The sequence below is a fragment of the Quercus lobata genome, chromosome 5 (genome assembly GCF_001633185.2).
Source record: "Quercus lobata isolate SW786 chromosome 5, ValleyOak3.0 Primary Assembly, whole genome shotgun sequence".
In the NCBI taxonomy this organism is placed as follows: domain Eukaryota; kingdom Viridiplantae; phylum Streptophyta; class Magnoliopsida; order Fagales; family Fagaceae; genus Quercus; species Quercus lobata.
The window spans coordinates 85,260,587-85,281,645 of record NC_044908.1 but is presented as its reverse complement, the minus strand read 5'-3'; the positions used below and the strand labels follow the sequence as shown (position 1 = coordinate 85,281,645).

The window sequence follows — 21,059 nt, the reverse complement described above, 5'->3', positions numbered from 1 at the left end:
ATGGCAAACGAAGGTAGCAAAGGTGGAGTTGGCACAAGTGATGCTAATGGAAGTAGAAATGATCTAGCTCATCAAGGTAAGTTTTAAATTATGCTTTCAAGTTTTTTAATACTGTATTGAAGATACTATTCTAGTAAGTTGATGTGATCTTTATTTTTCTCCCCATAGGGAAGAAGAAAGGGCGAGGGCCTACTCGGAATCTTAAATTGGCTAAAGAGTTTAAGGAAGGGGAAAGATATGAGATTGGTTGGCTGAATGGAAGACCTGTAGGGCCTCATGCTCGTGATCTAATAAATGAATGTACAAAACTTGTTAGGGCACAACAAAATGTACCTCTAAAGTTCACAGATTGGAAAAAAGTACCCTATATCAACAAAAGGAAGCTTTTTGATAAAGTGTTGGTAAGTAGTATAATAAAATCTAGTAGCAGCTTCTATGATTTTTTTATTATATTCTTATTTGTGTATTTATGTTTCATTTTATTGTAGGAGTATTTCAAAGTTGAGGGTCGAGAGCAAGAGGTTTGGCGACAAATGGGTAGTTCTTACTTGAATTATCGTGACTCCCTAAAGAAAAAGTGGTTTAAGCCATATGGTGAAGTAACAGAAGAGGCACGAGCAAATGTTCCACCCGGACTAGAGAAGGATGATTGGAATTGTCTCGTGGATTTGTGGAGCAAGCAAGATTATATGGTACCATTACAAAGAATTTATTATCAAATTTATTTTTAATTATTGTCTTGTGGATTTGTTGGTTTATGGGACTGATTTATCATTCTTAAATGTAGGAAATATGTTTGATGAACAAGGAAAATCGGGACAAAAACAATATTATCCACACTTCTGGTTCAAAAAGTTTCCAACAACGTAGTGGGGAAGAGGTATTTCCCAATGACTACAATATCATTGCCAATGATATTGTAATCAACATGTTCCTTGATTTTGTTTTTTTATCTATTATTAAATAAAAATGAACAGTGAGATCAAATCTGAGTGAATGTTGAAAATGATGAGTTTTTTTTTTTTTTTAAGAAGAAGAATGACGAGGTTGTTTATTGTTTATGGTTTAATTATTTGGTTAATTAAATAATATTAGTGTCTATAACGGTCTTTTTTTCTTTTTTGAGAAGGTTAGTCTATAATGGTCTTGTTGAGTAAGTATCATACTGTCAACGTGTTACACTGTTACCTAATCTTCCTGTGGGTTGGTGGGCGCATGAAAATCAGCGCAAAAAGTATATTCGGATAATCTGATCCCAAAGGTGCTTTTGGATAAGTCTTTTTTTATTTTTGCTGAATGGATGCTATTGGATCAGTCTTTTTTTTTTTTTTGATTAAGCTATTGGATCAGTCTTAACCAGTGCGGTTCAAAACTTCAAATTAAGATTTAAGATACCCATAATATGTGCAAATCAGTGGGTATGGTTCTTGCCTATCTACTCCCTAAAACGATATTGTGTTTTGTGATACTGAATAGGGTAAACTTTCAATATTTTTACTTTTTATTTTGATTGAAAGTTTAAAGAAAAATTATTCAACCCTCGTTGAGGTTGTATTAGGAATTTAGGATCCACATAATTTATTTGTCCATTTATTAATGAACCTACCAGCATTTGTAATGGTGTTGTATATGTGGAACAAATCAAAATTGCTGAGTTATTGCATTATTCATCTTCAATACTTAATTACTATATGCTTTCTATTTGTTTTGTCAAATGGTAGAAAGAGAAGACAGGTCATAGCCCTAGTAGAATTGAATTATTTGACATCACCCATGTGCAAGCTAATGGGCAGGCAGTAAATAAACCAACACAAGATGCATTGGTATGAAATCCTCTAATTATATTAATATAGATAGCTAGTATATTTTTATGTGGTTTTGTTGTAAGTTACTTTTCTTTTTAGGTGGCATTGAGGAATCTTACTACTCAAGTGAATGAGGGGGCATTGCAAATATCTCAAGATCAAATGTTTGTGGAGGTGTTTGGACCTGAGCGTCATGGACGAGTTCGTGGCTATGGGGCTGGAGTCACTCCTACCAAGTTATGGGGTTCCTCCTCATCTAGAATGTATGATCTTGAGAAGCGACTCCAAGAATCTGAACAAAAACGCTTAGAATCTGAACAGAAATGCTTAGAATCTGAACAAAAACGAATAGAGGCTGATGTAGAGTTGAAAGAAGAAGTAAAGCACCTCAAAAGCATGCTCGAACAACAAGCTATTCAAATGGCAGCACAAAGAGCACATTATGACAATATGATGATGCAAATGTTGAGTTGTATCACCTCGCAATCAGCCCAATCTAGTAGTGATCACTAAGGTATGAAGATCATCTCAAGTTAGTCACTGTTTTAGTTTGCTTTTGCAATCCTTATCTGATTTATATGTGATTTATATAACATCTAACTGATTGCTGGAACAAAAATGTGTACTGGATTGCTATTGTTAACAGCAAGTCAAATAATAATATGCATGACTTAATCTGATTTATATGCATGCTTTGGTTGGCACATTTCCATGATTTAGCTTGCTATTAGTCGGATTTGCTATGGCTTTATTCCCCCTAACAGATAATAGGCAACTACCAGAAATTCAAAATGAAAAGTGTGACAGAAAGAGGAATGACTAACCTGTGATAACCTTTGTGTGGGGTTGTGAACCTAAAAGTTTCCTACTCTTTTTGTACTTAAACACAAGTCAATTTTCACTGTAAATTAAACATTTTCTTCTTTCTCCATGTTACTACAATAGTATTTTATCTTATAATTCAATATTTTGTGAATATTCTCTAAGCTCTATCTGTTTGGGCAGCAACTTACAAGCTAATGAGCAACGTGACATGCTCCATTCCTGAGTTTACTTGTGTTTCATCTACAAAGGTTGTATTCCAATTTCTCTCTTAATGTGTTTTTTCCCGAACTTCTTTATTAGTGTGTTTCATACAAAAATACCTGCACATGCTACATGTTGTTCTCCCTTTTGAAAGCTTCCGTGAAATATTGTTCCAACTGAATTTGTTTCCTCATTGTACTAAGTGATATTAATAAGAAAGTGGAACCAATATGTTGTCACCTAATAGACAATGATTAAATTTCATAACCTAAACTTGCATTTTACAGATTTTTGATTTATAGAAATAACTCAAGGAAAACTTTGAGCTCTTGCTATTTGAAAGAATATAGCTTTCGTCTCCACTTTTCAAATTTTATGCACTTGATCTATAATAATTTTCTTGGTAGTGTGAGAATATAGTTAATGGGTTAGCCTAAAAGCTACTATGGATCAGTTCATTATTGCTTTTATCATTACAAATTTTAGTTGCTCTGTTGAGTTGTATCACCTCACAATCAGCCCAATCTAGTAGTGATCACTAAGGTATGAAGATCATCTCAAGCTAGTCATTGTTTTAGTACTATTGGATAAATTTGGAATGACTTGTTGAGCTATTGGTACTAGTTTGCTATGTGATATTCTGTTCCTTTAGTCTGATTGTGAAATTTTCATTTTTTTTTTTTTTTCAGGTGGCTTTGCTGTTAATTTGGGTTGCTGATATAAGGAAACATGTGAAGAATTTAGAATTTGGGAAGGGTCATGTATATAAAGCTGTGCATGTAACCGATTTTTATTTCCTTTCATCAACTTTGGCCTTATATAGGATGTATTAGGGTTTGTTCTGTTCACCTACTACCATGATAGATTGTGCAAAGAACCTTGTTTTTACAATTTAAAACTCTTGCCCCTGTTGACTATTGAATTAGATCATATAAATATTGATCGGGTTAATTTGACTTTTGGTATCATATAAATTCATACAATTATGAATTTTTGTGTATGTGTATGTATATATATATATATATATATATGTTTGTGCATGATTGTGGTTTTTTTTTATTTTTTTATTAAATAAAATAAAATCTTGTTTTGAGGGTCAAGAGACCCCTTAAATAACCTTATTTATCAAGGGTTGTAGATATAATTTTTTTAAACCTTGGTAAAAGGTTATTTAAGGGTCTCTTGACCCTCAAAATAAGATTAGAGCACTTATTTTAAGGGTCACGAAGGCCGTTAAAATTTCTTTTTCGACAGTATGTATTTCGAAGGTTCTCAAGGGTCAATTGGACTCTTAAAATAATTTTTTTCAACGGTTTTTAATACTTTTTTTAAGGGTTTTGACCCTTGAAAAAAGTCAAATTTGTTGTAGTGCATTTTCCATTGTTTGATAGCATAAAAAAATTAGTCAACGGAAAACTATCTTTAGTTAATGGAAAATCCTAAAAATCAGGCTTATTTTCTATTGTTTGTTTTCCAATAAAAATATTCAGAAAACAAGCTCTCTTCCTCATGGCTCTTAACTCCTATATATATATATATATATATATATATATATATATATATATTCTCTTTTGTTTGCCGCAAGAAACAATATTGGTTTGGCACTCTTTCCCTCTTTTTAACGATAACACTCTCAAATCTTCTTTTCCCTTCACTTTTTCTCTCTTCTCAATTCTCATGTCCACACTGACACTCTCTGGTCTCTTCTCTTTCCATCGATTTCACTTTTTGTTTGTCTCTCTATAACATTGTTATCTAATAAGGTTTTTTTTTTAGTAGTACTTTTTTTCATTCCTCTCTTCCAAAATCCAAATTTTATTAGATATTCGGTGTTTTTGTTTCCTAGGTTTTTTTTCCCAACAAATTAATATGCTGAGTAGTGATTCTATTAGATTTTATTACTATGTTGATTTTATTAATCTGCCGCGGTACTTTTTTTTTTATTTGCTGATTTTATTAATATGCTGAGTAGTGATTCTATTAGATTCTTTTTTATTTTATTTATTTTATTTTTTTTTCTAACAGATTTTTATGGGTTGTAGCATGATTTGTATTTGTTCAAATTTACAGATTTTATTACTGATTGGGTGTTTATTCATTTACATAATTACTTTACAAAATTGCATAGGTTTTAGTTTTTTTTTTTTTTTTTTTTAATTAACTTTAACACATTTGTTTTTCACTTGTTCTCCAACTCGTGAAGCCAAAACCAATAGGGTCTTTTAATATAACAATAGGGTCAAAAGAAGCAACTCTGCTGCTCATGACCGAAGGCATGACAGCTTATGGGCCGTTCCTTGACCTTGTGGAGCTGTGTTTGACAAAACCAGGTGCAGGTGAATTGTTTGGGATCACTGCTTGGCTCATCTGGACTCACCGAAATAAAGTCAGGTTGAGGGAGAAGACTATACCATTGAGTAGTATTGGAGAAGCTGCAAAAAAATTTCTGCAGCAAGTGAAGGCTGTTCGTGAGGTCAGGGAGGTTCGAAGTGTGGTAAAACAGCCACTTAGGCGCAAGTGGTTTCCTCCGGCAGCAATGGAGTTCAAAGCTAACTTTGATGGAGCATGGTTCAATGAAAGTGAGGAAGCTGGAATTGGAGTGGTGGTGAGGGACTCCTCGGGTCAGGTGCTTGCCGCACTAACTGAAAAAATAAAAAAGCCTCATTCCGTGGACTGTTTGGAGATGATGGCAGCGAGAAGAGCAGTGATTTTTGCACAAGAGATTGGCCTACAAAAATGTCAATTCGAGGGTGATTCAAAAACTATCATAAAGGCTCTTAAAATAGGGGATATGTCCTCTTCATCTTTTCGTCATTTAGTTAGAGACACTTTAGCTATTGTTAGTTCTTTTATGGATTTTTCTCTCTCATATTGTAAGACAAGGCAATGCTGTGGCACATGCCTTAGCCTAGAGAGCGCGTTTATTTTTTCCATTATTAGTTTGGATGAAGGATGTTCCGTTTGATATTGACTCTTTTGTTTCTGCAGATTACCAAAGTTCTTAATAAAGTTTTTTTGTAGGCTTGGTCTTGATTCTCAAAAAAAAAAAAGAAAAAAAAAGAAAAAAAGAAGAAGTTAGTATTAGATTCTATGTTGTCTTGCTTTTTACTTAAAGTAATCTTCCACCTATTAATTTTCCAAACCATTCCCATTCCAACATCTGTTCAATAATTTTGTTGAAAATGCATTAATTGATATTGAACTAATAATTTTATTTTAAAAATACTACCAAAAATAATTTAGTGTCATTATAAAAAATGCATTAATTTCCTTCAATAATACCACTCGGTAATTATCATGTGCATAATAATAATAATAATAATAATAATCCTCAAAAAATAGTGTACCTAAAAAAGAAAATCCACAAGGAGAGATGGCTCATCAAACTAATAATTTAAAAAAAAAAAAAAAAAAATTAGATCACATCGGTCCATTTCGGTCTAATTCGGTCTATTTGGTGCAATTCGGTCTCTCAATTCCATCTAATAATATCAAATTTGTGAAAAAAATAAAAATAAAACATTTATACAGTACTTTAGTTTTGCAAAATCAAGTACCATACAAAAAATATATTAAGTAAAGTTCCTCCACGCACCTCCAAACACACACAGTGGAGTACTCTTCCACTCTCAAAATCCTTTCCTTTCCTTTCTATCCCCAATTCCCATTCCCAAACCTTCTCTCTCTACCCTCTTCTCTCCAAACGCGAACAGGTAGTACCACAAGACTGCCATCGTCGGATGTAGTAAGAACCCATGTGAGGTCTCTGTCTGTTAGCTACCCATATGACAGTGAATACAGAAATGTTATTATACCATCTTCCAAGTTACCCATTGGTAGAATTTACAGGGCTGAAGAATCACAGTCTGAAAGTACTCTCCATTGGATATTATGTATTCATGGCCTTCAATGGATTGAGAAGATCTAATGGTGTCTATGGCAAAGCCTAAGTTTAAACAGAAGCAACAAAGGACAGACAACAAGTTTGTCTTGTTAAGAAGTCCCATAACTTGTTCTGACCTGCTTGTGTGGTAATTTTCTAGGATAGACTTCACTCTAGATACTTTGAAGAGTACTCTTACATCCCAGAAAACACATTGTCATATAAAATTATATATCAAAGGGGTTCTTTCCCTAGTCAAGAGTTTCTACATTTGAAAAAAAAGACAGGTTGAATGTAGACCATGGGCCAGGGATGGAAATTATGCAGACTAAAAACTCATGTTTAATACTGCAGAATTATGGAATTTGAAGATCTATACACCAGCTGTAAAAAACCCACCCAGATATATAATTCCACCATAAATTTCGAAAACCAAATAGATCAAAGCAATAAATAATCTAACACAGGTTTGGTAAGGAAGGGGACAATCAAAGAATAACCTCTTCAATGTTAAAACCAGTCCAGGCACACAAACAATGATTTATAAAATTTACTATCAAGGAGCAGTTACAATTAGTCAGACCTTATAAAATATTTGTAGCCAAGATCCTCTAGAACCCCTTAAAATATTTCTACAATGATTTGCTCCATGAACTTCATGTTTGCTTAGACCAGAACCAACTTCTCGTTCACTTAAACCAGAACCTATGACACTTCAAGGAACCTCTGACACTTCAAGGAACCTCTTTGAATATTTGTAACAATGACCCTCACTGGAAAGAGAACTCGTTGGTTTCAATCTCTCGAACACCCTCTTTGAAATCACAAGAGATTTGCCAATCAAAATCCAAATTATCTCTCCCTTTGGCAATTCCGTGAGTAAATCCCCATTACAATTCTTTTATTTTTTATTTTAAAAAATCCCATTATAAACTCAAGTAATACAGCCAATCTTGAGAAACCACATAAAAACAGGTATAAGCAACACCTTAATCGCATGGGAAAAAACAGGTATAAGCAACAACTCATAGTCACAAAATAATAAACATCAGACAATGATTTTAATTTTAAACCATACTAAAAGTCGGAAACTAGTAATTTCATAAATGACAGCGGACATAACCCCCCAGAAGCAAAAACATACACATAACAATGAAGCACAATATATATCCAAGGTTATATAAATATCCTGTGTTATCTAAATAAGAGTTCTCTAGCTAATTCTAATCCCCTAAAACCTCTCCCTTTTTTGGTCACCAAATGCAAAGGGAGACATTCTCCAAAAACTTACATGCAAAAGATTAACCAACAAAATAGGAGAGCCTAAAATGCCAAAACATGAATGAATCAATGAGGCACACTCCAAAGGATGGCCACTTGCTTAAGACTATTTTGGCAACGGTGGCATGAAGACTCATGATAGGTCAGGCATGACAAAAAGTAAAATAAATTAGTGGGGCATGAAGACTCATATCTTGATATGAGACACTAGAGAAGACCAATGACAACTCAAAATTTAAAGCGCAAAGCTTGAAAATTGGAGTAAACCCAATGAAAACCATGAGCGGGGCATTATAAATGGAAATGACGAGCACCGGATAACATTAAATTTACCCAAAAATTTACACTCAATTCAGCAATAGCACACTATCGAATAACAACTTGTAGCATTACTAACAACATTAGTATAACACAGAAAAAGGTCCATAAACTATTCCACTTTAGCAACAACCACAGGAATGGCAACAAGTGGAATAGCCTTCTGCAATGTAAGTCCAAATTTGTCTTTTGTGTTGATACCTTCAGGTGCCATTCGATCAGGAAAAAGCTTCCAATCAAAGTGGTGAATGAAAGAAGCTAGCAACAAGTTTAGCATTCTTACAGCAAGAGCTAAACCTGACCCAAATGGAATAAAAGTGAAATTTGTGCCTCTAAAATCCAAAACTTCAGTGCCCATGAAACTTTTTGGTATAAATTGTGTTGGCAATGTGAGATTTTGGGCTATTGCCCATGCATTTACAATCACTTGGGTGTGCTAAGGAATGGTGATCCACAAATTTCCACATCCATCTCAGCACGAGGCACCAGAAGAGGTGCTGTTGGATGAAGTCGCATTGTTTCTTTAAGCACAGCTTGTAGATAGGGAAGTCAAAGGATACCTTTCTCTTGTATTCTTTGTCCTGTTCCAACTGTTGCAGCAAGTTCTTGCTTTGTCTTGGCCATTATGTCAGGATTGCGAAGAACCTCAGTCATTGCCCATTCACTTGTAGTGGTAGTTTGTATCAGTTCCTCCATTGAACAAGTCCTGATAAATTGTCACAATGTTGTTAAAACAACAAACGCATAGAGGTCCAATTGCTGTATAAGAAATTATAAGGTTTGTTGCTTGGACAAATTATAAGGTAAATATTTTGGGATGATATTACCTCCTCTCAAGTGAATAGTATATTCTACTATAAATTTTATTAAGACTTGTCGTAAAATATTGAGTAGTTATCCATTTATTCACTTCTCATTCTTTGATTAACAAATAGAAAAAAGTTTTGCTATCTTCAATTCACTTTTTCATTGATTTTCTTTTTCTAACTTCAATTGCATGTAGGTGTGCAAATCATGGAGCAAAATAAACATCTGAACCACGTGAGGTGTCCTTTGGAAATTTCTTCAATATGAATCATAGACCCAAATGCCGGTAAGGAAAAGAGAAAACATTATTATAAACGTCAGACTATCAGAGTAAAAGAAAAACAGCGATTACATATGCATTTGTATATAAATAGAAGTTTAACAGAGCATTTCACAAGCTTAGCCAAAAAAAAAAAGAAAAAAGACAGAGCATTACATATGTAGCACACAAAATAGAAAAGTGATTTAATCAACAATAAGAGAAAATTAGCAGTTGATTTAAATGCATTAACATTTTGAGAGTTGAGATCATGACCACTTTAGCGAGAGCCCAGACGGGTCATTTGGTCCTCTTCTTCCATTAAATAAAATTTTACACCAACAAGAGAACAATGAAAACTTTGTATTATTCCAACCTGATTAAAAAACTAAAAAAGTAAGTGATACCAGTATGATTTTAATTTTTTGAAAAAAAAGGTAACGCTAAGAAGAAAACTGACAAAAGAAATGCTAGTACACGTCCAGGAATACAAAAAAGAAAAGAAAAGAAAACAGCTAGATTTACAATGGTAGGAAGAAAGATGATAACTTACAGGTAAAAGAAGAGAATAAAATTCTGCTTGAGATGGTAAAATCCTAGATTTCATAATGACCAATTAAAGTAACAGATATTGTAAGAATTCTCCCTTGTATACCAAACCGAAACCGATTTTCTCCACTTCCACGCTCATGGTAGCTATTTTAATCTCAACTTGATGGAATCCCTTCGCATCAATAGAGCCGCAAGGGCTTTTTGGAGAGGGGCGATGGGGTAAATAGACCGGCCAAAGGTGATGCGATTCAAATTTACAATATCTTTCTCCAAAACTATACTTAGGTGGTAGTAAAATCTTCAGCCGTCCATCGACTTCAAGTGAATAAACGTGAATTTCAGATGGGTATCGATGACGCTCGCGGGGTACAAAAACAAGGCACAAAAGAATTCCCTTCCACTGATCATCGCACCCATTAAAAGGCACCTGTATGTTTACTTTTTTTTGTTTTGAAAATTCGATTCACATTTGCGTAGTGGGATGGATATCTTCGGAAACTCAGAGAAGTAACAAAGGAGCTATAAGGCTCTTCGCATATTTTCACTTCTTTTAACCATGACGGAATTTCACTTCCAGGAATAAGAGAAGGTAATCTCCTGGCTAATAGTTTACCACTTTGTCCCTGAAATATACAAGTATGATATTGAGTAAAAAAAAAAAAAACCAACACAGATATATTTAGAAAACACAAACACCTGAAGCATGTTATAGCCGCTTTGAATATTGTCGGCCAATTTGAAGCAGTTGATACAGCTGAAACATAAACTAAAATTATCTGGCCTGCAGATATTGTTTTCTGGTCCTGACAATCTTTCCAGTGAGGTACAATCGTTCACACTTAAACGCTCAACTTTTGACGGAAGATCTGGTAATGACGGAAGCCTTTTGCAACCATCCAAGTAGAGCCATCTCAGATTAAAGTGATGAGAGATGCTTTCAGGAAGGGAAACGAAATCATTTCCACTTAGACGTAACATAACTAAATTGTTTAAGCAGCCAATATTATCGGGAATTGCCAAAATATGGCAGTCACTAAGATCCAAATCGCTTACACGTATACAGAAACGCAATAACTTACCCATGAGATCAAATGAAGATGATAGCCATTGACATCCCCTAAAACTCACTGTATTGAGCCTTCTAAGGAAAACAGTGGAGAAAGGCAACTTTTTTATAGCTATACCATGGAAACACATTGTATGAGCCTTTTAAGGAAAATAGTGGAGAAAGGCAACATTTTTATAGCTGTACCTTGCAAACGAAGACTCGACAGACTTTTCATCTTCCCCAAGTCCTTTGGTAAGTTGACAATTTTTGAGCATCCCAAAAGATTAAGAATGCGTAAATTCTTTAAACTACAAATGGTGTTAGGAAGACGCTTTAGGTTTTTGCAACCTCTCAAGTTCAAAATATTAAGACCAATCAAACATTCAACAAATAAAGGTAATTCCGTAATAGCAGTTCATTCCAAAAGAAGTTTTTGTAAGCGCTTCATGTCTCCCACAAATTCTGGAACTTTCTTGACTTTTGAACAATAAGAAAGATTCAAAATTTCAAGAGACTCCATTTCAAACTTGTCTGGAAGACAACTTAGTTCTTTGCACTGTTTTAGATCTAGAAGAATAAGCTTTTTCAGATTACCAATGGATGGGTGAAGCTGACTTAAATTTGAACACCGTGCAGGAACTAATTTCTCAAGATTTGGGACCCCAATGAAGTTGGGGCTTATAATAAGGTTTGACGAGCCAGCCAAATCGATAAACTTTAACTTGTCAAAATCCTATTAGAAGAAAAGAAAAAGTTTAGAACAATTAACTTTCTATTGTCTATTTAAAAAATAATAATCAAATTAAAAATCAAATTTGTATGAAGATGCTTATTAACACTTTAACCTTCTTTCCTTCCCAAAGTATTACAATTTTGCTCCGCTGCAAATGAAGTTGAACAAGCTCATTTGGCTGGAAATAAGGCAACAATCGTGAAGGATAATCACTCCATTCAATAAATCTTAAATTATTAGAGAGTTGTGTGGTGACATGTAGAAGATTAATATTACGAACTCTCAGAAATTTAAGATTGGGCATCTTCAAAAAGGCGTTAGGGTTCCAAAGTGGCCCTTTTTGTTTTTTTGATGATGTGAAGCCTTGCCAAGATATAGTCCATTGGACCCATCCTTGAAGAGTAACCAACATAGCTAAGGACCCACCCCTGAAGCATATCCAACAGATCATACCCTTGCGGCCTCCAACATGCCTCTTTATCTTCATGACAAATACTTGTTTCCTTGGCTCCCCTGATATCTATGGCTTGAACTTTTTCTAGTCCCTAATAGTAAAAAAGGAATTTACGAATTGCAAAATATATTATTAGCATAACTTTTCATATTTCATTTTTGCTAAATAAGAAGAAATGGAAACAACTCAAGTAAATAACCTCTTGCCGTATTGTTTATCAACATGTGTTCAATATCCTCATAAAGCCACAATCTACTGCGCTTCCCAGGCTCATCAGGAGACTCTTGACAAACTATGTTCCTACCCATTTCTCTTAGTAAATTGCGCATCCACAATTCATTATTATCCGAAATTTTCAAGAGAGATTTGTCAATGAGTTCCCTCAATCCAATTTCAGGGTAGAGGTCAAGACTATGAAGTATTTCTACTACATAATCTTTCTCCTCGTGATTAAAGAGGCATGCAATATGTAAAAATATTTCCTTTAGTAAGTCATTGAGTCCATCAAAACTTATTTCAAGTACTTGGATAACAATTCTCCTAGGACCTCCTTTGAGCCTCTCTAAAGCACTCTTCCATTCAACAATACTTTTTCCAAACAAAAAGGAACCCAAAACCTCAAGAGCTAAAGGAAGACCATCAACATAGTTTAAAAACTTGTTAGATAGTTTTAAAAATTCATTTGTTATGTGCTCTTTTTTAAAAGCTTTCAAATAAAAAAGATGACGTGCATCTTCATCTTTCAATGGTTTAACTTCATATATTTCGGATTTAGTTAGTGAATGTGGCTGCAACAAATCTTTATATCTTGTTGTTATGATAATTCTACTGCCCAAACCAAACCAATTACGCTCTCCAGCCAACCCTCGTAACTGTTTTAATTGATTTACATCATCAAGAACAAGAAGAGTTTTTTTTTGTGATGTAACCTAGTCTTGATTTGTTAGATAGATCATGATCATCATCATAATCCAAATGGTTTTCCTTCAAAAGTTTAAGAATAAGGGTTTTTTGAATTGCGGGTAAACGATGTTTTTCACAAACTTTGTAACATCAGAAAGAAAACAAGAAGCGTCAAATTCTTCCAAAACCTTATCATAGACAAATCCAGTAAGAGTTGTTTTACCCATTCTTCCCATGGCCCAAACCCCTATAAACCGAACATCATCAACTTGATCTAAAGCTAAAAGAGACTCCAATTCCATAGCCTGAGGGTATATTCCTACTAGGCCCTGATTAAGTTCAGAGAATTTATATCTAATTGTGCACGATATATATGTCTCACAATGCTTCGTATTTCTTGGGTCTCAGGGCTGCAATGAACAAAAAACAATACGTTGAGTTTGAAGTTTGAACCACCAATAAATAGGAGATGCGAAAAATATGAAAATTGATTGGATCACGAAAAAAAAAAATTTGAAAGAAGTGCAAAACATTTATGTAGATCTACTTAAGGTTCAAAATGGAGTTGTATATACAAAGTGGATCATGTGAATATTAGAAAGAAAGAAATACATCAAATTAAATTACCTAGTACTCTTTAAATGACATTTGACGAGATTGCCCACATGACTCAAAGCATCTCTCCATGTCTTCACCTTCTTCTTCTCAAAACGTTCTTCATGTTTAACAAAGGCCTCCTTAAAAAGTTCCAATTGTTTCCATACATCAAAAGGATCCACATAGTGAAAAATAGGGAAAACTGTTATTCCCAATTCTTTCTCACATTCAATGATCTTTGCAAGTTCATCCAAGCACCAAGATGAAGTTGCATAGTTTTCTGAGAGAATGACAATAGCAAATCTTGATTCTTCTATAGCTTGCAACATTCTGATGAAATAGATTTTCTCCTCTCAAGTTTTTCATCGTCTCTAAAAGTGTTTGATGAAATAGATTTTCCTCTCTAAAGTTTTTCATCGTCTCTAAAAGTGACAATGCCTTTTTCTACCAAAGTTGTGTATAGATGATCCGTGAATTTGTAATGAGTGTCCTCACCTCTGAAATTGAGAAACACATCATACTTCCATCCGCTGGTAGAAGAAGTTGAAGAAGAACTTGGTAAAGATAACGAGTTTGAATCCATTGAATCACGATATAGATTTGTGGGAAAAAAAAATCAATTAGAACTGAAGAAAATTGAAAAAGAAAACAATTATGAAAGAAGAAAAACTATTTGATGAATTCCCTTCATCAAATGGGCCAAACATTACCTTTTCTTTCTTTTTTTTTTTCTTTTTTTGGAATTTTTTGAGCAAGAACAATCGAAGCTTCACAATTCAGAACTCGGGGAGTGTTGGTATCGTAAGGCTAAATTGTTTAGTTGGGAAAGGGATAGGTTGTTGGGTTTTGTCTCTAGCTAAATTGTGTAGTGTTTTGTTCAGAACTAAAGTGATAGTTTTTGGTGGTACTTAACAAAGAAAGTAGGGAATGGAGAAAGAGATTAAATTCAATAAGGAGGGGGTGTAAACCCCTTTGTTTACACCAGCCAATAAGGACATGCCACTTCAGACTTTTACTTAAACTCATTGTAAAATCAATACATCCTAATACACCTAATAACATCTCAACAAACAAATAAACAAAACCTATTTCATGTTTCCCTAAAATCTCAATCCCTCTTCAACTCCTGCATCTCCAACCAATCCTCACTGGACCAACGTGTGCCGCCACACTACCTCATCGGACTTCCGTTTGCTGCTGCACAACCTCGCCGAACCTAGGTGATTTGTTCTTTTTTTAAAAATTTTTGGGTTTTGCTAAAAAAATCTCAATCCCTTTTTAAGGATGATTTTTTTTTTTTTTGGGTTTTACAGAAGCCCATAACCACTAATATGAACAATTATGAGTTCTAAACATAAGTTGGAGTGGCCGTATATAATAGCAACTAACTCAGAAAATGCAACAAGTCGAGAACTGAATATCACTTGTTATTAAAAGGAAAAAAAATGCTCTCTATAATGCTGGAAAGTGCAACAAAGTTGCCTTGGCAATTTCAATCACTATATATAGTATCCCATTAGCATATCTAGAACACCATGTAACTAGCATCATCATACAATTTCTTTTTTAAAAATAAATCTAGAGAAACCACCAGAAGCAGAAGCATTGGCTCAGATTCTTCCTTTGAAACAATTGGGACTGCTTTTGGGTTCTAAATTTAAATATAAAAATACTTGGAATCTCATACTTGAGAAGATGATCTTTTTAGTTTAGAGTCGTAACAAGTGTAAAACCCAAAAAAAAAAAAATAATAATAATGATAAATAAAACCATCCCTAAAGAGGGATTTAGATTTTAGCAAAACCCAAAAAATTTTGAGACCAAGAAAAAATCACCTAGGTCTGGCGAGGTAGTGCGGCAGTTGAGAGAGGTCCGATGAGGTAGCTAGTGTGGCGGCAAACGTTGGTCCGGTGAGGATTAGCTGAAGATGCAGGAGGTGAAGAGGGATTGAGATTTTAGGGAAATGTGAAATATGTTTTGTTTATTTGTTTGTTGAGATGTTATTAGGTGTATTAGGATGTATTGATTTTACAATGAGTTTAAGTAAAAGTCTGATGTGGCATGTCTTTATTGGCTGGTGTAAACTAGAGGGTTTACACCCCACCTTTATTGAATTTAATCTCTATCTAAAATTAAAAGTGAGAAATTTATAAAATGCAACCTAATATAATATATATATATATATATATATACATACATATTATGCTTGATTAAAACAAATATTTTTTTTCCTACAATTAAAAAGTAAGTACACTAATAAAGCATAATTTGTTTTGAGTATATAAATTTTTTGATGGGGCATTTAAATATTTTTTTTCCTCTAAATGTCAAGAACATTATAGTTCAACAAGCACTTTTTGATGGCACTTTTTGGTGTTTCTAAAAAAGATGTTCAAGAGTTCAAATTCTCCCTCCCATTTATCAATTTTTTTTTTATATAAAATAAAAGTGATTTAAATGAATTTTTCTTTTTTATTTAAACAAGAAGAATTTAGAGTCTGTGTATAAAAAATCTGCAATGATTAGGAGAAAGAGTCTTTATTATAATTTATAAGTGTATTTTTTTCCTTAATTTTCAGTAAGAATTAAGGAAATGACAGGGTGAATGATACGACAGGGTCACACTATAAATTCTCAATCCATTCTCCTTGTGCCAATAATATTTGAAAAATTATATATAAACAAATGCACGTGAAAGACTTAAAAGGTAAACGCAAGGCTGGACTCAGCATTTGACACATGAATTTAAAGTTGTTAGGACTCTAACGATATGAGCAAGCATGAAATAATTGTTGGTGGATATAACATATATATTTAATAGCTAATATAATATATAAGGACACCACTTGATGCAAAAGGCTTAAGCCTATGAATTTGGGTCCAATTATGTTATATTGCCACCTTCCCTTATCATTCTTATTCAATGTGGAATTTCACTCATATGGGTGCCCAACGATAATTGCTTGAAACAAGAGGGACTTTCAAATGGACAATTCTCCAAGAAACCTACTAATGTACTTCAGCAATGTGGCTTACCCTCTTGAATCCTTCTTCCACACTGTTATTTGCAACTCAGCTGACTTCCAAAACACCACAGTGGACAATGATTTAAGCTACATTATTTGGGACACTACACATGGTGAAGCCAATGTCCTAAACATGTTACACTATGATAAAATGGTAGCTAGTGGGACAGTTTTTGCAAGGCCATTTCAAGAAGGTGATCAGGTGCTAAACAAAATCGATAACAGTGTCTTAAACTGTCTGCCAAATGGGTTGTTTCCTGGAGAATGGTGCTTAGACAAAGGAATGAATAGAAGCACAGAGACTTCAAAGCAGCATGAGGAATTTTTTTCAACTTGGGGCAACATTAATGCTATAAAGCCAAGGTCTTATGGCATCAAACTTGGAGTTCTCTTGTCTGAACTTGCTAGGGAAGGGACACTCAGTACTAGTCCATGCAGACAACAGTCAGAAAGTAGAAATATTACAAGAACCATGAGATGTGGAAATTTTTTCGAAATTTGATTAGATTAAATTCTTTTAGCCAAACATATTCATTTGTAAATTTTTGGTTTACAAGTTGCCCTTTCCATTTGGGATCTACTTATGAAACTGAAAACTTTTTGTTGAAAGTACTGTAGATAAAGGTAAAAATTAGCTGAAATAATACAGTGAAACCCATGAATAATACCAAAAAGTGTAATGGAACCCATGAATGGTAACAAAAATAAACTGAATAGTTAAGTTGACAAAAATAATTCATGCCATGTGCTGTAAGCCAAGAGAAGAGAATAATTTCTTGTCTCCAATCTATTCTGTCCATTTTTGATAACTAAAAACTTACCCATGCCCATGCTGTCGACCAACAGTGTCCCTACCTAATGGTAAGTTGCAACCAACGTACAATAGAAGTCATGATGCAACCACTATAAAGCACATTTCATGGTTCAGATAGTAGTATTACAGAATGGTTTTGAAACTCGGACTGTTTAATGAATTGTAGAAGAAAGTTTCAAGGTTTTTGAGGTCAGACGAAGATCGAACTAAAGTTGAACCATGATGGTGTTGTAATTAATTTTATAATTATTTAAAATATAAATAAATATATTAAATTTGAAAATTTTGAAAAAATGACTAAAATAGTCCAAATAAATATAGAATTATATCTTTCAAAATATATTTTTTATATCATAACTTTCATAAGATAAATAAAAAATTTGAAATCTTAATTAAACATAATAAACAAAATATATAACAATATCATAGTTGATTTACTAATTATCAAAAAGAAATTATTAGTTTACATTGTAATTTTCATGTAAAATTTACATTATAAACTAAATAAATAAAAATAAGTATTATATATTATATATTTTTACGCAAATATATACAATATTTTACATTTTATACAAATATGCATCACATGATTGCTATTATATAAACCAATAATTATTCCCTCAAAGAAACATAGTTGATATATCAAAACTACAAGTCTACTATTAAAGTAAACAAATAATAAACCGCCGGTATCCAATTTTTATTTTTTATTTTTATTTTTTTTTTGCTGAATAAAAGGGGGGACAGGGGTGACCATATGTGACTTACCCCCCAAGGCGTGACCTAATAGGGGCACCCCTTTGCTAGGAAATGTTGAATTGAGCCATAGTTACTGTGATCGAGGTGTCACAAATCTCACCCTAGCACCCCAAGAAAGCCAGAGTGTGGGACGCAATGCATGCCATGAAAATCCCCCTCCCCCCACATGGTAACCGCCATGACTCTAATATGGGACCATGAGCATGCATACGAGATTCCACACCGCTGGGCCAGCCCTCTTGGGGTGCCAATATCCAATTTAAATCTAACATAAAATATTACTAAAATATAAAAAAGGTGAAGAGTTTTTTTCTTTTTGAGAATGTTAAAAAGGTGAAGTTAATGAAGTCAAAAGCTGCTGTGGTACACAAATATCAACAAAACTAAGAATTAAATATAACGGTGTGGATCCTATGTCTATGTAAGAGAACTTTTTTTTTTTAGTTTTTTCTTTTACTATTTGGAGGGATCTTGTAAAAGGATTTTTTTTTTTTTTTTTGAGAAAAATGATTGAAGATCAAGTTGTTTTTATACTGCTATTTCTTTTTGGTTCTTTGTATCAATTGATCCTTCTTTTACCTTTTGAGGTTTTCTTAACAATGGCGATAATAAGGTGCAGCTATAATCATCGAGAGTCTTTTTTGCTTTTTATGCTCTGATCTGTACTGTGAGAACTATTTATAATTTTTAAAACCGAGCGTTCAATTGTGGCTCACAGACTTATTTACATATGCTGGTTTTGGGAGTTAAAAGAACCGTTTTAGTGAACAGTTCATGGTTAATCGAGTCGAACCATACGGTTCGGTCCAAATTTCAAAACCATGGTTCAAGTCAACAAAAGGAAGTTGCACATACATGTATACTTAGATTCAACTATAGTAGAATTTCTATCTTGTATCAAAAGATAAGCATTCGAAATTAGGAGTTGCATAAAGTAAGAGAAATGACATTATGAAAGGTTAGAATAGAATTTCTATTTGCAACCTGCAATTAACTTATCGGGGGGCCAAAGTGGTAATTTCATACTCCTAGGGTAGCATCATATTTCTAACTATTAGGTCCTCAATCATATCTCATAAAACAAATCACGATGTCATAACAATCAAAACAACTAGTCACGTAATTCAATTAAACCATTGGATTGAAAGATGTCAAAGAATCAAGTTTCAATGGTAAAGATACATCAACATTATGGAGCCTAATCATATGTAATTATGAACAATTGATTTTTACTAGCAGATGTCCCATTCGATGCACAGGTACTGTATAAATTTTTTTTTAAACATTTTATTAAAAAACTATTTTTTCATATAAAATTATCCTTATGATTATGCATAATACTTATTCTTAATATTGCTCCCAGTCATGAATTATCTTCCTCAGATTGAAACTTGTCAATACTTAGGTTGATTTTTTATATCTAGATTAAACACAAACAATCATATTACTAAAAGCCAAGTCAGCACATCTCCAATCTGCATAAAGCAAAAAAGGCAACAACGTCTAAGATATTAAATATAAATACAGAACTTAGTGGGCAATCATCAAATAGTTTATGACAGATCATAAAAATGCGAAGTGCTCTTAGAGGCATTTTGTTGAACACCTAGTAGATATAACCAATAAATAGAACTTGGTTAATTCACAAGCGGGTGTCGAAATAAAGGGAACCATAATTCCTAGTATCTAAAACATATTTAGAAAAATGGAATTTACAAATTACAAGCATATTGATAGATCAAGAAATTCAATGGACAGCTACATTCATCTTTTATTTATTTTTTTAAAAAGCCCAACCTAGCCCAATTAAAAAATTGGTTCGAAAAGACAAAAGCCCAACTGAACCGAACCGAACCAACTTATAATACCGCGAAATCATATACTACTATTTTATAAACAGATACTCGTAGAATATTTATTAATTAATTTCTTAGATTCTTGTTAGTTTTAATTAGGGTTGTTCTGTTGGTTGGTTAATTTATGTGTTTTGTACTTTGATTTGTCTTACAAACTTGTGAGGGTTGTTGGTGCCACTTGTACTCTCCTTGTCCTTGCCCCTTTTCTGTACCAGGTATCTTATTTCCATGGAAGAGTAATTCTTAAATACTCCTGGAGTATAGGGAATGGTACTTCCTCCTCTCACATTCATAGTGTGGTCCGCTGATTAAATTCATGGTGGTATCTATCATGAATGTGAGAGGAGAGAGCATCATTTCTCTGTGCTCCGGGAGTACCTAAGTATTTTCCTCCATGGAAACAGCAACATCAGAAGAGGATAAGCCCACAAAATACTTTGTCAAGACGGTCGAACGTTTTGATGACGAACTCAGGTTCTGCATTTGTTTGTCACACTTCTTATTTCCATACAATACATGGGATACTTTATGTTTTGAGATACTGTATTGTTGGGATACTGTATTGTTGTAATGATACACCCTAAACCCAGGTATCTGCATTTCTTATTTCCATGGGATACTTTATGTTTTGAGAAACCCTTGGCCGTATTGTGGAGAGGTAAATTAATTCATTCATTCATTCTCTCTATCTCTCATTGTTGGTTGGCTTTTAAGGAGTTTTAATGTAATCTTGATTTTACTATTATGCAGTGGATGGAGACTGTTGACTTGACTTTTCCCTCGTATGTATGTGAATGACACATTGGATAAAGCCCTGCCAGAGGAACTAGTGAAATCTTTGAAGGAGGAGGGATCATTGAAGAAGGGATCAGATATGGAAGAGCTGGATCTAGAAGAAATAGATTTTGAAATTCTAAAGCAGAGAATTTCTTTTGTGC

General features: G+C 33.6%; 3 protein-coding genes across 3 annotated transcripts; 2 read left to right on the top strand and 1 right to left on the bottom strand.

The window, feature by feature from the left end:
- LOC115991358 lies at nucleotides 1-3,823 on the top strand. Its single transcript, XM_031115061.1, has 7 exons — nucleotides 1-76; nucleotides 169-401; nucleotides 489-692; nucleotides 788-880; nucleotides 1,722-1,823; nucleotides 1,905-2,319; nucleotides 3,521-3,823. The coding sequence occupies exons 1-6, from the start codon at nucleotides 1-3 to the stop codon at nucleotides 2,316-2,318; spliced, it is 1,122 nt and encodes a 373-aa protein (XP_030970921.1). The 3' UTR covers nucleotide 2,319; nucleotides 3,521-3,823.
- An 8,504-nt stretch (nucleotides 3,824-12,327) lies between these two features.
- On the bottom strand, nucleotides 12,328-13,995 carry LOC115991357 (TMV resistance protein N-like). The gene is made up of 3 exons (XM_031115060.1): nucleotides 13,735-13,995; nucleotides 13,258-13,398; nucleotides 12,328-13,038 (listed from the first exon to the last, which is right to left on the bottom strand). The coding sequence occupies exons 1-3, from the start codon at nucleotides 13,993-13,995 to the stop codon at nucleotides 12,328-12,330; spliced, it is 1,113 nt and encodes a 370-aa protein (XP_030970920.1).
- Nucleotides 13,996-16,651: 2,656 nt separating this feature from the next.
- On the top strand, nucleotides 16,652-17,194 carry LOC115991356 (beta-glucuronosyltransferase GlcAT14A-like). Its single transcript, XM_031115059.1, has one exon. It carries the CDS (start codon nucleotides 16,652-16,654, stop codon nucleotides 17,192-17,194), a length of 543 nt encoding a protein of 180 aa, XP_030970919.1.
- Nucleotides 17,195-21,059: the final 3,865 nt, after the last annotated feature.

Bases quoted from the DNA above. Each gene is read 5' to 3' on its own strand.
- LOC115991357 (XM_031115060.1), bottom strand. From the start codon at position 13,995: ATGTTGCAAGCTATAGAAGAATCAAGATTTGCTATTGTCATTCTCTCA. The intron at 13,399-13,734 runs GTGGGCAATCTC...GAACTTAATCAG, and splicing joins GGAGAGATGCTTTGAGTCAT to GGCCTAGTAGGAATATACCC. The intron at 13,039-13,257 runs GTTTTGGAAGAA...CAATTAAAACAG, and splicing joins CTGGATTTGTCTATGATAAG to TTACGAGGGTTGGCTGGAGA.
- LOC115991356 (XM_031115059.1), top strand. From the start codon at position 16,652: ATGGACAATTCTCCAAGAAACCTACTAATGTACTTCAGCAATGTGGCT.
- LOC115991358 (XM_031115061.1), top strand. From the start codon at position 1: ATGGCAAACGAAGGTAGCAAAGGTGGAGTTGGCACAAGTGATGCTAAT. The intron at 402-488 runs GTAAGTAGTATA...ATTTTATTGTAG, and splicing joins AGCTTTTTGATAAAGTGTTG to GAGTATTTCAAAGTTGAGGG. The intron at 693-787 runs GTACCATTACAA...TCTTAAATGTAG, and splicing joins GGAGCAAGCAAGATTATATG to GAAATATGTTTGATGAACAA.